This window comes from Chrysemys picta, chromosome 6 (genome assembly GCF_011386835.1).
Source record: "Chrysemys picta bellii isolate R12L10 chromosome 6, ASM1138683v2, whole genome shotgun sequence".
Taxonomy (NCBI): domain Eukaryota; kingdom Metazoa; phylum Chordata; order Testudines; family Emydidae; genus Chrysemys; species Chrysemys picta.
In genome coordinates, this window is record NC_088796.1 from 119,538,424 (window position 1) to 119,554,195 (window position 15,772).

The following is a 15,772-nucleotide window of genomic DNA, read 5'->3' on the forward strand; positions in this document are numbered from 1 at the left end:
TTAATACCTAAGTCCAATACCCAATGCACACCTTATCAGTTAAGGTGTAGGAACTCATAATATGTATCTGTGGAGACTCCTCCCCCATGTGAAGCTCTCCAGCAAAACCAGATTTGATAGATCTGCTATTTCCATGGTAAAATGCAAGCAGAATAAAACCTGGAGGTTAGGTGGTAGGGGGAAGACTCAAGAAACATTTCAGGTCCTTAAACATTATAAAAACCAAAAATGGGCACAAATGGAACTAAAAAAATCCTGTGCCGGTTGCCTTTCAAATAGGCATACAGTTGCAAAAAGTACTGTTGTTTTCTTCTGTGTTTCATCTGACCGTCCTCAATTATAGTCCAAGATTCAAGCACCAGGACCACAAATGTTATACTAGGAAGTGGCAAGGAATTGATCTATCTTCAGAATTTTCTACAGACTCATCTTGGTAGTATCTAAGCCCTGTCACTGCTATGCTTGGGGAAAAGAGTATATATCCACTTGCCGCATGCATACACCACTCCCATTAAGTGTAATGGGATAATGTGCCTGTCTTGGATGGATATACACTCTGCTGTCTTTGGATATTGCAGTTTCCATTCATGCAAAGTCATGCAATAAACCCAAAAGAGATCTGAAGATGGCAGCCAGAAAACCATATAGAAATAAAACTAACCTGACCCTACACCACATCTCTTATTATGCTAGTTATTTAACTTCAGGCTCTTACCTGGAGCAGTTTTGTAAGCCACCGTTCTGGTGGGCAGTGGAGGTGCGCTCTTTGTGATGGGACTCTGTGCCATCTGTAGACCTTGCCTCTGTCTCTTCAATTCCTCCTCTCGTTCCTGGGCTGCTCTGATCTCCTCTTCTATCATCGACAAAGTCCGCTGTTTTCTTGACCTTAGCTTAAAAGGACCCACGGTCACCTCGAGCTCTTGTGTAGCCAGGATGGAAGCAGTGCTTCTAAGCTCGGCTGCCTCAGAGTACTTGCTAAAATAGCTGACCTCCTGCCTGTTTTCCTCCACAAGGAATGGCTGGCTGGTGGGGGATACAGAAGACTGCTGTGAAGTCTTCCCTTCCCTGAGTCCTGAGTCTTCATCTCTTGAAGTCTTTGGTATTGTATCCTTTTTTTCTTGAACAGGAGAAGACACCTGAGGTGGCTCAAACATTGTGCTCTGCTCCTTCTCAGAACACGGTGCTGTGCTGACTTCTTCCTGGCCTTTGACAGAGTTCTTCCGCTCCGCTTTATCTGTCGCTTGTTTAGAGTCTGTTTTGTCAGCTTGCTCGGCTATGGCTTGTTGAATTGCATTTTGAACTAGTAAGCCAGCATGGTAGTCCAGCTGGTCATCAACCAGCATGGAGTCTAGCAATGTAGAAGAAGGGGAGTAAAACCCATGGTCACTAAATGACTTGGAAACACCTACCCGGCACTCTGAGGGGGTGTCCGTTTGGGGCGTCTGCGGTAGAGAGAAATCTGCAAGTGAATTTTCTTGGAGGGGATTCATAGTCTCATTAGAAGCACCACTGTCACTGATATTATCCATGCTGAAATCATTGGAAAGGGTTTCCAAGACTGTGGTATCCTGAGATCTCACCGACAATTCATCCAAACCAGAGTCCAGCTCCTCTGGAGGAGAAGACACATTGACCGACCTCGAAAACTGATCTAAAATGCCAGGGTCATCGTCCTTTACCACCATGAAGACTGCTCTCGCACTCATGAATTCACTGTCATCTGCCCACAATTTTGTGGTCTGTCCAGTCTTTGAGGTATCACTGTAAGACAATTCTTTTACTGGGTCAGTTGGACTACTTTGAATATTTATAGGATGACCCTCTGGGACACAGGAGACCTTCTGAGCTTTTACAATGGTTATATCATTATTCTCAAGCAGTACAGAAGCAGGTCTTGTCATGGAAACTGTTGGCCTGTCTATTTGCGATGGGCCAAGGGGTTTGTAGAAGGGTTTGATAGAGAACATTTTGGGTGCCCCTGATCTCTTTGGTGCAATCTGGCTGTTAGACTGACCTGAATTTTCCATTAACTGAAACTGTTTCCTGGCCGCCGAAAAATCTATCTGTTCTGTGACAATATCTTCTTTTTTAACACAGTCTGGCTCTGGAGGTACAAAGGAATAGGCCACCTGTTTTGGTGACGTTGGTGTTGTGCTTTGTTGCTGCTGCCTCTCCTTGCGTTCCTTGTACTTCTTGTGGGATTCTAGATGTTCTTCATCTAATTGCTCCTCCAGTGTCTTTTCTTGGGGTGGGTTCCACCATTTGGCTGCGATGCCAGGATTTTTCTTTACTGCTTGGCTTTTAATAAGCTCCCTTCTTTCCTTTTCAAGTTCAATAATTTCCTCTGATGGCCTCACTTTCCGGACGCTGTACTTCTCCTTCTCCTTATCATCGTCAAAGAGCTTGGCTGGCTTCTTTTCTTCCTGGAAGGCTCGCAGTTCAAACTTAGCCTCTTTCTTAATAGTGGTTAAGGTTAGTTCTCCATCCTTGGAGGATCTTCTGGAACTTGTTGAAGAACTTGGACTCGCCGGCATTTTTAGATCGCCACAAAGCTCCTCTTTCTGTCCATCTGAAGAATGGCCATTAGGTTTCAGCTTCTCAGCCATTACATTGGTTTCATTCTGTTCAATGACTGGGGATGCTTGCCTGTCAGCTACTATGACGTCCTTTTCATTGGGTACTGACTCACTGTTAACAGGAACAGATGGACCAGAGGCATCCACAAGGATTGAACTTGGCTCAGGGGAGCATGTCCCATTGAAGGTGTTATCTGCAGCAGAATCACAGCAGTTGGCCTCCAGCACTTCATCTAGATATCTGATCTCTTTAGCAACTTCACTGTCCAGGGATTCATGCCTATCCTTAAGTCCATTGTGACTGGCAACTGGCGAAAAGAAGTGGGTTTGATTGTCTACAGGATGTGTTGAAGCCACCACAGTGATGTTTTTATGTTCCGAGACTGGGACTTCGATTTCCATTTTCTCTTCCTTTGTAGCAAGTACACTAACAGGCTCCAGGAAATTGGCACAATTTCGGTCTTTGTCTTTTCTTAACCTGATGTCATCCTCAGGGATTCTGGACGATTTCTAAAAGGAAAGAGAACAAAACCATGGTAAAGTCCTATGAAGAGAGATTTTCTTTTATGCAGAAAGCCAAGAGCAAAAATAGTAAACACCATCTGGAAAGCAAATCCTAGCGTTTCCTAAAGTTAAGATTAAAGCATCCATATGTAGTGAGGGAAGGAAAGACAAATCAATAATGCTTTTATACTAAAGAATATACATCGTATAATAACTTGGAAGAGATATTGCAGCAACAGCAAAACCATCATTTAAATATCTCCCATCTGGATACCATACACCCCCCTTCTGATCATTTTATACAAGTGCTCAAGATTTTTGCTGAAATTTTAGCTTTGGGCTTCCAAGTCATCAAAGGCTTGACAGATTTTTTTAATGCCAGCACTACCACTTAGCACATAGTACCTTTCACCTCATCCCTTGGAAGAGCTTTATAAGCATTAATTAAGTCTCACAATATCTCTGCGCAGTCAATTCCAGTTCCTAATTTACAGATACATAAGTTAAAGCATAGAAAGGTCAGCTGACTTGCCCAAGGTCACAGAGTAAGTAAGTAGCATAGCTGACATAAAAACTCAGATTTCCTGCCTCCCAGTCCCCCAAACTATGTCCACTGGGTCACACTCTCCCCTGATACAATGCCACTGACTTCAATGAATGATTTTAAATAACATACTAAATACCATTCCTATTCTGGAATGGGTCAGATTCTGAATCTCTTCTTCAAGCAAGTATTCAACCTGAATTTCACGGACTACTCACATGAGTCAAGTTTTCAGGAACAGGCTTTACTCATTTTTTAATTTTAGCAAATCAAGGGAGAATACATGAATTCCCAGATTTATTAAAAGCCAGCAAGAAACAGTAGGTGTTATCAAAAGCGGGGTATTTTTGAACTCTTCTTTTTAAGTACAGGAATTTGGCAAATCATCAATTCAATCTGAAAACAGACACAATCCCAAAGTAGCATTTCTGTTCACTTTGTCTAAAAGATTATACAGAAAAGTGACCTCTTAGTCCCTTTGAGGAATCTGGCCTTTCCCCCCACTTGTGCTTTTGCAGAATGGCTGCTAAGGCAATGGTTTCAAAAATCACTAATAAAACTGTAGACCATAGTGCAGATCCACAATGTTCCCTATTGTCAGCTAGTCTCACTGCTACTGCTGTCATTTATCATGTATGCTATTGATAAATACCACAGCTTGAAACTCAAATACTTGTTTGCTTGGGGCCCAAATAACTGCAACACATACAGGCTGGAACGGGAACTGCAGACAGCCGGCACTTTGCAGGATTGTGTCCTAAAAGAATAGTTCTGTTTTTCAAGAACCTTTGAAGGGGTTTTGTTCACAACAGGAAGTAATGAATATATGAGCCATTAGCTGAAAGTCATGTACATTTTAAAGAAACCGTCGAGTTTGGCTCTTAGATATTTTTTGCTTTTTAACTGTATTTAAGTAGGAAGGAATTTTTTAAAAAGCTCTTTTGTATTTTTATTTGTTGTGCACAACCACGTTTTACTGGTCTTACTTTCATTAAGTCTCAGTTCACTTTCTGAACCAATTTACTGACCTAACAAAGATTTTAAACGGAAGTTTCTAAAATTCCTTTTTAAAAACAATTTTATTTTGTACGTTACAAAATCTAAACTTGCTTCTATTGCGTTTGATCAGTGCGATATAGTACTGGTATCATAAAGAGGGGTCTACTTCAATCGCGGAGAAATCACATTTTTCATAGGTTGGTCACGGCATAAACAGCAAATTTAGTGGATGTGTTCAAACAGTATATTCCACGTCACCCTTACTTCTGCGCTGCTGCCTTCAGAGCTGGGCGCCCAGCCAGCAGCCGCCACTTTCCAGCTGCCCAGCTCTAAAGGCAGCACAGAAGTAAGCAACAATAGCCAGATTTCACGGTCCGGTGATGCGTTTTTCATGGCCGTGAATTTGGTAGGGCCCTAATCATAAATGCTGATTTGCATCAGATACAAAACTACATTAAAGAGGAGCAAATCCAGAAGCCCTGATGCAGGCAAAACTCTCATATTTATAGGGGAGGGAGGGGTGAGTAGGTTCGGGTTGGAGCAGGATGCAGAGTCCAGAATGTTCCACATGTCTGCTGGGGAATTCTTCTACGACAGGAAAATCTTCAGTCTTGCCTTACAGCTGTTTTAAATCCCCTTTGCATCACCGCAGCAGTGCAAAGAGGACTTACAAGGGGATGAAGATCTGGACCTGACTCTTACCACAAAGAATATAGGCAGCAGCACCAGTCTCTGGGACCCAATAAAGATGACTCCAAACTAACCATCTGCCACTCCTAACTATCAATGAACTATGGGAAAGTCTGGATCCAGAACGGAATTGTGTGGCACTGGCCTATCTCTACTCAGGAACAAGTCGAGGACCCTTTTTCTAAAAGAAGTCCAATTTCTCTACTCCTTGTATCAGCACATATGCCACAGAACATTTCTACAACCACCAGGACTGACAGCTTTTCCAAAGCTATAACTCTAGCAATGACATTTGTATTAACTCATAACTTTTGTTTCATCTTGTGTACTATTGCAGGTAAATTAACTTCCTAGTAGGGCTGTCAAACGATTTAAAAAAATGAATTGCGATTAATCGCGCTGTTAAACAATAATAGACTACAATTTATTTAAATATTTGTGGCTGTTTTCTACATTTTCAAATATATTGATTTCAATTACAACGCAGAAAACAGTGTACAGTGCTCACTTTATATTTATTTTTGATTACAAATATTTGCACTGTAAAAAATAAAAATAGCATTTTTCAACTCACCTATTACAAATAATGTAGAGCAATCTCAATCATGAAAGTTGAACTTACAAATGTAGAATTAAGTACAAAAAAATAACTGCACTCAAAAATAAAACATTGCAAAACTTTAGAGCCTACAAGTCCACTCAGTCCCACTTCTTGTTCAGCTAATCAAGTTTGTTCACATTTGCAGGAGATAATGCTGCCTGCTTCTTGTTTACAATGTCACCTGAAAGTGATAACAGGTGTTTGCATGGCACTGTTGTAGCCAGTGTCTCAAGATATTTACATGCCAGATGCGCTAAAGATTAATATGTCCCTTCATGGTTCAACCACCCTTCCAGAGACATGCGTCCATGCTGATGATGGGTTCTGCTCGATAACAATCCAAAGCAGTGCGGACCGATGCATGTTCATTTTCATCATCTGAGTCAGATGCCACCAGCAGAAGGTTGATTTTCTTTTTTTGGTGGTTCAGTTCTGTAGTTTCCGCATAAGAGTGTTGCTGTTTTAAGACTTCTGAAAGCATGCTCCACACCTCGTCCCTCTCAGGCTAGGTCTACACTACCCGCCTGAATCGGCGGGTAGAAATCGACCTCTCGGGGATAGATTTATCGCGTCCCGTTGGGACGCAACAATCGATCCCCAAATCGACGCTCTTACTCCACCAGCGGAATTCCAGAATTCCCACTATATGCTTGCTTCTGACTACAGCATATATGCTAGCTGGCTTTCGGTCTCTACACACTCAACCACCAATAGACAATGCCTCTACTGGAGACAGGATGCACATAATAGATCCAATCATTAGATAAATCACACACTCCTGCAGAGTTGAGACAAGGGCCAATTTACACTACGCCTTTCAATCATACCTGAGCACAATCAGTTCAAGGATCATTCATATGAGTGCATTATATTGTCCAGACAAGGTTTACATTGAAGCAGGTCTATTTCCTTCAAGGTACAGTATCAGTTGGTGTTCAAATTTGATATATCGTTTCATATCCTATTTTTGTTTGCAAATTATTTTTAGTGCATGGAACAAGAGGTCAAGAAATATTTTATTACCTACTTACATAACCTTCATTAGTAAAAACTCGTCCTCTAATCACAGCCACAATCCACAACGCATAATTAGGTAGTTACATGTATACGCAGTAATTAGGACATGCAATTATGGCATTACATAATGACCTAAGTACAAGAGACTGTATAATTAGTACCATGCATGTAATTATGTAATATTGCATCTATTTACACAGTAAAATAAGAGGCTATTCAGGAAAAGTGGTAATTTACAAGTCTTTGTCATGGATTAGTAGTGATGGAGGGAGAAGTGGGAAGAAATGGCTGATTTTCAGCATGGAAGAGAAGCCAGTCAAAAAAAAAATAGGGAGGGGGCGGGGGGGTTACAAAAAATTCTGATGCTTTTTTCTGCACTGTTTTCTCCATAGAATGTGGACAAATTTCAACCAACTCTAGTTAACAGTGTGGTGTCCTGGAGATCAGTGTTAGAACCAGGAGTCAATATATTTATTAATTATCTTGAGGACATAGTGAATAGCAGGCTGGCAAAATTTGCTGCTCACACCTGAGAATATTAAGGGGAGTCCTGAAGGACCCAGTAACACTCTTTGGGGATGAACATTTAGCAGACAACTGCTGGTTAGAGGCAGATATGGAAGAAGGGGAATGGGCAGGGAGCTGCACGGACAATGTCATACTAAGCCGCCCAGGACTGTTGCCATCTGGCGGAAAGGAGGAGTGCTGGGATTTCCACCAGAGTAATGTCTTGACCCTGCTTGGGAGTCCCGACTTTTCAATCATGTATGGAAAATGTGTAGCTCCATCACATTCTTGCTGCTGGAAGGGAGAAAGAGCTTTCTCTTTCTTCTACTTTCTTCAGAGCCCCTGGCTTCTATGGAATAGGGAAGGTCTGTAAAGGGAGAGAGTTTGTGTTTAAACCTAACTACAGCTAGTGCGATAGCGTTAAAGGTCTCCACATACCATTAACACAGACTTACACTTCTCAGGAGACATGCTAATATTTACCGGCCCTCTGCACGTGCCTCCTTGTTTTCTCCTTTTAAGCCAGATGTTTCGGGGTAGCCAGTGTCATTATTCCTACAGTGTTGCAGATTATTAGCTTCTTAGGAAATCATTAGCATATTTCCTCCTTTGTTGAATTCTTCATCTACAAAGTGTAAGTGTTTGAGAGAGCAGTTCATTTAGGAAAAAAAATGTGGGAGTAGAGCTGGAGAGTCCCACTGAATACATTGCCAGCTCTCTCTCTTTTTTGTTTTGACTCAACAGAAAATGCGTAAGTAGAAGAGTGGGAGACAATCCTTCCAAAACACAGAAACATTGTCCTTAAACAAAGACATTTAAAGCAAAGTTTAATTAGCACCGTAATTGGTCATGAACTACAACATTATTGTTAATTTATCTACCAGCTTAAAAGAGCTGAAACAACACAGTTTCATCATTGAGGGTCTCTCGAACGGCTGCTTCCTGGCCATATGTCAGGGCCTGTTCTCTACTTTCACCCTTCTTGACCTCTTGGCAACTTTAGACACTGTCAAACATGCCTTATTTCTTGAAATTTTGTCCTTTATTGACTTTTGTGGCTCTGTCCTCTCATAATTTTCCTCCCCTCACCCACCTTCTCTGGGTGTCTCTTAAGGCTCTATCCTGGGCCTCCCTCTCTTCTCCCTCTACACAGTCACCCCAGTACTTTTATCTGTACGTATGGCTTTAACTGCCATTTTTATACGGATGACTCTCAAATCTACCGCTCTGCTGATCTCCCTTCACCTAATCTAGTTTCTTGGCCTGTCTTTGTAATACCTCTTTGTGCATGTCCAATCATCATCATAAACTCAACAACGCCAACATTGAGCTCTTGATCTCCTAAACCCTTCCCTCTCCCACCTTCCTCTATTGCCATGGATACAACCACCATTCTCCCAGTCAGTCAGACCCGTAACCTGGGCAACACTTTCCATGCAGAGTCAAACAGAACTCGTCTCTCCCAAGTGCCAATCCAATGCCTTTACTACACTTTACCTTATGCCATAGGCCTGACTTTAAGCAGTTGCCTAGGCTGCCAGAGCTTCAGGGATAGTACTGTAAACACTAGGTCCATTCACCACCAGGTCAGTCTCAAACTTCTATCTGGCTGTGGAGTGCCATTCCTCCCACCCAAATCCCTCTTTCAAAAGTCTGTTTCTGTTTTGGCTCAGCTGTGTGCAGTGGGCACCCCTAGATCTCAATGCGTCTCAGACAGTGTAAAAGCATCTGGGGCCATGTGGGAAATACTGGTGCTGACTACAATGAGCTGTGCAGAAATAGGGCCCTTAATAGGAAGAGAAGATGACAGAGGCAGCTGGGTGGCTACCTGGGTTGGAGAAGCTGAGAAGGAAGCATTGCAGGGAGAAACCAAGGACTGTTTTTGCTTGGGGTTGGTTCTGGGTGGGTTAATTTTAGTAGGATTTGCAGAAGGATATTTTCATTCAAATTCTCCCTTTCAAAGAGGGTAGCTGCCTTGTGCATCACTGATGGGAGGAAGTTCCAAGTGCCTTCTAGAACATTATTAAAGCTTAGGATTTTCAAATATTTGGCACCCCTAAAGAGCACATCTCGCAGTTGCCAAACTACTTAGCCATGCTTATTCCATCCCCACAGTTACATTAAATGCTTCTCTGAGCTAGTCTTCTTCATATGAACAGATCACTACATTGCACTGATATACAAGCTCCCTGAATGCCACCCTCCCATCCCTGCCTATTTCAGGAGCTCCTTGCCACTCTCCCTTCCTGACACAAGGAGTTTTGTGTGCCCCCAAATTTCTCCCTTCAGGTTTTCCAATTTTCACCCAAATCACTACGGTTCTTCCTCATGATGTCTAGAACATGCTGTTAAATTTTGGAATTGATTGGATGCGGCGTTGAAAAGTTACCGTATTGCAGCCAAACAAACATCCATATGCCATCAATTTGAGCATAGCACTGTGCTTCACTCAGCCAATTAAAATACTCAATATCAAATCAGATACTTTAAATGTCAACTAGAAAGTTTAAGCTTTGTGCCTGGAAAACTTATAGCAAAGTCAATGGGAATTTGGGGCACATAAGAAATGTAGGATCTGGTCCCTGTCTACTTAGAGGAATATAGGAAACCTGCCTCATTAGGCGAATCTCCTGTGATAAATGTGTTGCTGAATGTTTGCAGGAAGCGTTACCATGATCCAGCGGGTAAGGCACTCGACTGGGACTTAGACCTGGGTGTTATTCCTAGCTCATCCGTTCACCTGCTGTATGACCTTGGACATGTCACTTCACCTCTCTGTGCTTGTTTCCCTTCTTACCCCTTGTCTTGTCTATTTCGATTATCAGATCTTTGGTGCCAGGCGTGACGCTTACTATGTTTAGAGTGCCTGTGGGTGAGATCGCTTCAACAGCACCATGAGTCAGTGTTTGAACCAACAATAAAGCGGACAGAGTGCAACGAAACAAAACACATATGCAGGATGGGAACCATTGTCCAGACCAGGTTGGCTGCTTTCAGCTCACAGCCACAGCCACCCACCTATGTAGGTTCTCACACCCATCATGATGGTATCCGAGCACTGCCTAACATTCTGAAGTATACATGCTCTACCCTCTCTCACAGCAGGGACTGGACTGCCTTTGTTTCTGGTGCGGCTAGCGTGAAAAGGCTATTTTGAAGAAATGGGTTTGGCATTTTGCTCTTTTGAAAGCTCTTCAGGGAAGCTGAAAATGAGCAAAGCGATAGGGAAAGCTATACTCTGGTGGTGATGAAAAGAGCGCTGAGATCTCAGAAGGAAGGAGCAATGGATACTGGGGATTGTGGAGGAAGGGCAAAAACACTAGTAGAGAGAAAGGAATAGGGTAGAGGTCTGCTGATGACAAATATGAGGCACTCCCAGCCACAGCTGCTCGAAACATACAAACCTAGTCTCCTGAACAATTGTGTAGTTGTTTTTTAGTCAAAGAGCATGAAACTGACCCGTTTTCCATTTATGGCAACATTTTTTTGATATCTTTTCCTGAAAACATTATTGTGAATGTTATAAAAACAGTTATTGAAGTTTTCCATTTAGCGAAAACTGTGTTAAACTTCTTTTTGAAAGGCATAGGATTTTTTGAAAAATACTGTGGTTTTGATAAAGGTCACTTTTACACACACACACACACACACACACACACACACACACACACATCTATTCCCAACTCTTACCACTGGAGAATGAAACCTCTCTCTCTTATGTGGCAATGCAGAAAATCATTACTGTTATATCACAGGGACAGGCTGACACACAGTCTTCTCATACAGTGATGGAAGCAGCTTTTGATGACTAAAACTCACTAGATTTGGACGCCAAAAGTAATATTTACTAGCAGTTAACCGTACTCTTGATTGACTCAATTCAGTTGGCCAGACAGGCTAATGGGCAGGTTTCCTTCATGAACAGCAGATTTCTTTGCCCTCTAAGCACTCAGGAAACCATAATATATTGCCTAAAACCAACTCAAAAACCTCACAAACCAAAACCAATTTTAAGTATGTAGATAGATAGATTAGATAGATAGGATTTGCAAGGCACACATAATGTATATACTGACTGCTACCTTGGGAGCATGCTTGAGGAAATCTGTTCAACAATTCCTCAGGTGTCCGTCTATTAACATGAAGGTGTAGTGATCCCATTTGCTTGGAAAGCATGCGAACAGCTTAGCAATATTCCCCTTAGTTCCAGCCGGAGCAACAGACTCCAGCTGCCCCAGGCAGTACATAATACTATGCTTTTATCACATCAGAATGTGATCCTTTTGTTGGTGTAATAAATAAAGGCGGGAGAACAGTGGCTCAAGAAAAGAAAAAAACTTATTCTGAATTCTCAACTGTCTATAGTGTGGGACAGGATTTTTTTAAAACTGTCTCCATGGCTTAAATGTAAACTGTGACCTGAATGACAAAGCTTCTGTTGCACAGTCAGGTTTCTATTTTCTGAACAACAAAGATTACCTCCCACTAAAACCCAGGTACGCAAAATGGAAACAGTTTTCTTCAGGTAATAGGTGGCCTGATCCTTTAAGCCAGTTATTTTCTCTTACCCTAAAAATATAGGCTTGTTCAGCCCATGAAGAATGTGTTACACTATCAGCTTAGATGTAATCATTGCTATGGGAACAGGTACAGTACATTTCTATCGTCTGTAAATTAAAGACAAAAGTCTCATGCAGCTGTTGAAAAAAGCCTAAGTAATTATTCATGGACTTCTATCCCTGCATAGGACTTGGATGGTCTGAAAAAGCTACACATGCAAGGGGATTGAGATGAAAATATATGATTTGAAAATCAAAAGGCAATCATAAAATATGCTTGTAACTGCTGGATTAGAAAACAAAACGCCGGCTATGACAAAAATAGATTGTAAGTATCTGTACTGCTCAGCTGGTACTAGCCAAAAAGTCACAGGTTCGAGTTGTGTTTCAGGACTCCAATCCAGTACCGCTGCTGATGTGCAGTATTCGGGGCTGATTTGCAGTACTGCACGAGATCTGCCTCTCTTAAATCCAGGGCCTTCCACCCAAACCTGCTGGAAGTTTACGTTCCCAGATCACTTTCTGTACAGGGTGGAGGAGGACAACCCTAGGATGCTGTTCAACAACCTCTCTATCAATAAGACCAGTTCTAATGCCCTACGTGTAGAGGTTGCCAACATATTAAAAAGAAATATTTCCAGGTAAAGCTTCCCAAATAAGATAGGGAGCTGCTAGCAGGGTTCATTCATTTGCACTGCCAGCTATCTTCACTCTTTATTCAGAGCTCAAAAGGGTTTGGAAAAACATCCAGAAATAGGGATTAGAAAGCAATGGTGGCCTATTAGCCTCCAATCATCCTGGCAGACCCCGAGTTGTTTGCTACTCTCTGTCCTATTGTGTTCAGGAAAGACGGCAGCCCCATTCTCACCACGCTGGCACCTTTAGGGGATCTCTCCTCCTCTCTATTCCTGAGGGATAATGAAGGGTTTCTCACCACAGCATGGATTTGGGTTTCTGTCCTCATGTTATGTGCCTCTCCCCTTGGCTGCATCTCTTTTGCTCCTGTCGCTTCCTCTCTCCCCTCACTCCTGTATCTGTCTTGCTACCGCCACCTCCCCTCCCCACCATTTCTGGGTCACTGCAGTAGGGACTCTGCTGCCCGGGGAAGGCCGATGCTCCTGATGCTGAGTTGAGTGGGTTGCTCCTTGCAGCTCCTCCGTCACTCAAAGACATCAGCAGAAAGGTGACAGTGGCTCAGGGTGGGAATGAGCCATTTCGCCACCTGATTACCGTAAATCCTAATGAATGGAGGACTATATAATCCCCCCCAGTTCCTCCCCGCACCATTTATGTTATTAGATAAATCAGCAGCCAGCTTGAAACCAGTACCCAAATTCTCCATTATCCTGCATCTTGCATCTGTACAAGCGGAATCAAAATAATGACCCTTCTGATCTGGTAGCATTTACACTCACTGTGCCCGGTGTAAAACACAGGACCAGGTGCAGGGCAACACAGAATCATGTCCCAGATCTTTAGCTGGGAGCATCAGCCACCAGGCCTTGATTTAATAGACCCAGCCAAAATGGGAAAGTTGGCAAGTACCTGTCTGTTAATGCATAATGGATACCTATATATTCCTGCAGTACCTGTGTTCCACCCATGGCTTTGCCAAGTGCCTAGAGGTCCCTTGGATAGCAGAACCAGTAGATCAATCTCAATTCTAGTCTATTTGATGTTCCTTTACTCTTTCATTCGTCTTCAACAAAATACACCTCTACCCCAATATAACACTGTCCTCGGGAGCCAAAAAATCTTACCGCGTTATAGGTGAAACCGCGTTATATCGAACTTGCTTTGATCCGCCGGAGTGCGCAGCCCCGCCCCCCCGGAGCACTGCTTTACCGCTTTATAACCGAATTCATGTTATATCGGGTCACGTTATATCGGGATAGAGATGTAGTCAAAATGCAAACCTGAACTTCCAGGAAGCTGTGATTAAACTTTCATCTTCAAGAAATTGTGGAATTATTTCTTACTGGCGCAAGTCATCCCCATTTCCTACAGGCAGCCAGATACCTACGGCCTTTGAAGAACCCTGCAGCAAAGTTTCACACACCACTGCAGGAAATGGAAGCTTTTAATAGCCAAAAAGAGATGCAAAAGGTAATTAAGATGGTGAGAAGAAGACTTGTGATACAAGAACTCATTCAAAATTCATTCTCATTTTCCACTCTCTTGCTCTTTCTTGTCACCTATTCCAGCCTGAAATTGAAATCGAATTATAGCAACCGTAGGAAAGAGCTTTGGCTGGAGCAGGGTTTTTTCAGCTCTCTCATCATACGTTCCATCAGTTCAAATTCCAATCCCGATTCTCCTTTGCCTCTGCATTGATTTCTGAGTAACTGAAAATGTTAACACATCATTTAGCATTATTGCCTGTTTGCCATTTATCTTTATTGCTCTAAGTGTAATGGCCAGTACAGGATGTGCTATGTGATGACAGGACATAATCCAAAATGCTGTAGGAGAGATAGCATTAGCTCAAGGGTCATAACAAAAATAAAATATACTATGCACTGATGGCTATTGGTTACCACCTGGTAACACTATTCTTGTTACGTAGCTGTTGGCATTTCCGTTCTAAATTCCTATTTATGATAACTTGCCTGTAAAATCTGTATTTGAGCTGAAACTAGGCTGAAAAATTCCAGGAGATGGGGCATCTCATTTATATAGCAGCTTTCATTCTAAATCACAATGACATACAAACTTTACACAGGGCTGAAATGCAGCCTCCACGCGGGTGAAATGAATCGCAACGGTTTAGGCCAGGAAATGACGAATGCCATACTTAAGCGAAGCAATGGGGGGATTTGGACACAGAATGCAGTTACCCTGTACAAATTTGGCCAGGGTACCGGGGACAACATTCTGCTTACATGAAGTGCCATGGAATCTTTAATGACCCGGATTGAGGCTCTCCCTCTGCACATGTCCCAGTCCTGCATCAGGATCCATTACTGTATACTTACACTTGTGCAGTTAGCTCAGTGGTTTGAGCATTGGCCTGCTAAACCCGGGATTGTCAGTTCAATCCTTGAGGGAGCCACTTAGGGATCTGGGGCAAAAAATCAGTGCTTGGTCCTGCTAGTGAAGGCAGGGGGCTGGACTCGATGACCTTTCGGGGTCCCTTCCAGCTCTATGAGATATGAATCCAATGGGACTCCACATGGACGCAGAGGGCCAATCCTAGTGGATCCTGATGCAAGATCTGGGCTTAAAAGAGCACCTGTAACAACACAGCCCTCAACACCATGCTGGGTCAAAGGGGAGAATATGTTGCCTACTAAATCACCAGCACCTGTCCCTAAAAGGGTTACTTATGCTCTTCACAAGACCAAGCTCCACTCTGCTCCAACCTTGCTCAGCTGGTGAGCTCTAAGGGGATCACAGCACATTTAAAATCTTTTTTAAATCACTCTTTAGGTGAAGTAGTGCGTATCCCCACACACAACCCTATTATTTTTGTGCACTGAAATAACTTCCTTTAAAAAAATATATATATATTTGCTAGACGGTCTTATAAACTTATATTGACTAGGCCCTTCGGGTATTTTTAGTTGTCATGGTAGTAAGGTATCTTAAATCCTCGTGTTATTAAAAAATCAAAGCTGGCTTCTGTAACATGCCCATATTTCATAATATTTATTAATATACACAGTGGTGAGAACACTGTAATGCAGGTTGGTGAGGGAAGGATTCTATCTAAGCAGCTGAATTTGCATACAAAGGTAGTAAGCCAACCTTTGGCAGTCACTATACATTTTATGGG

The 15,772-nt window shown here is 42.5% G+C and overlaps 1 protein-coding gene across 21 annotated transcripts in view; it reads right to left on the reverse strand.

Moving 5' to 3' along the window:
* Positions 1 to 15,772, reverse strand: part of PALM2AKAP2 (PALM2 and AKAP2 fusion) — a 498,698-nt gene that overhangs the window by 32,104 nt on the left and 450,822 nt on the right. For all 21 annotated transcript variants that reach the window (XM_065550548.1, XM_024109973.3, XM_005292153.5 and 18 more), the window contains one exon: positions 716 to 3,086. In XM_065550548.1, coding sequence (XP_065406620.1) covers positions 716 to 3,086 — 2,371 coding nt within the window. The remainder of the gene's footprint in view (positions 1 to 715; positions 3,087 to 15,772) is intronic.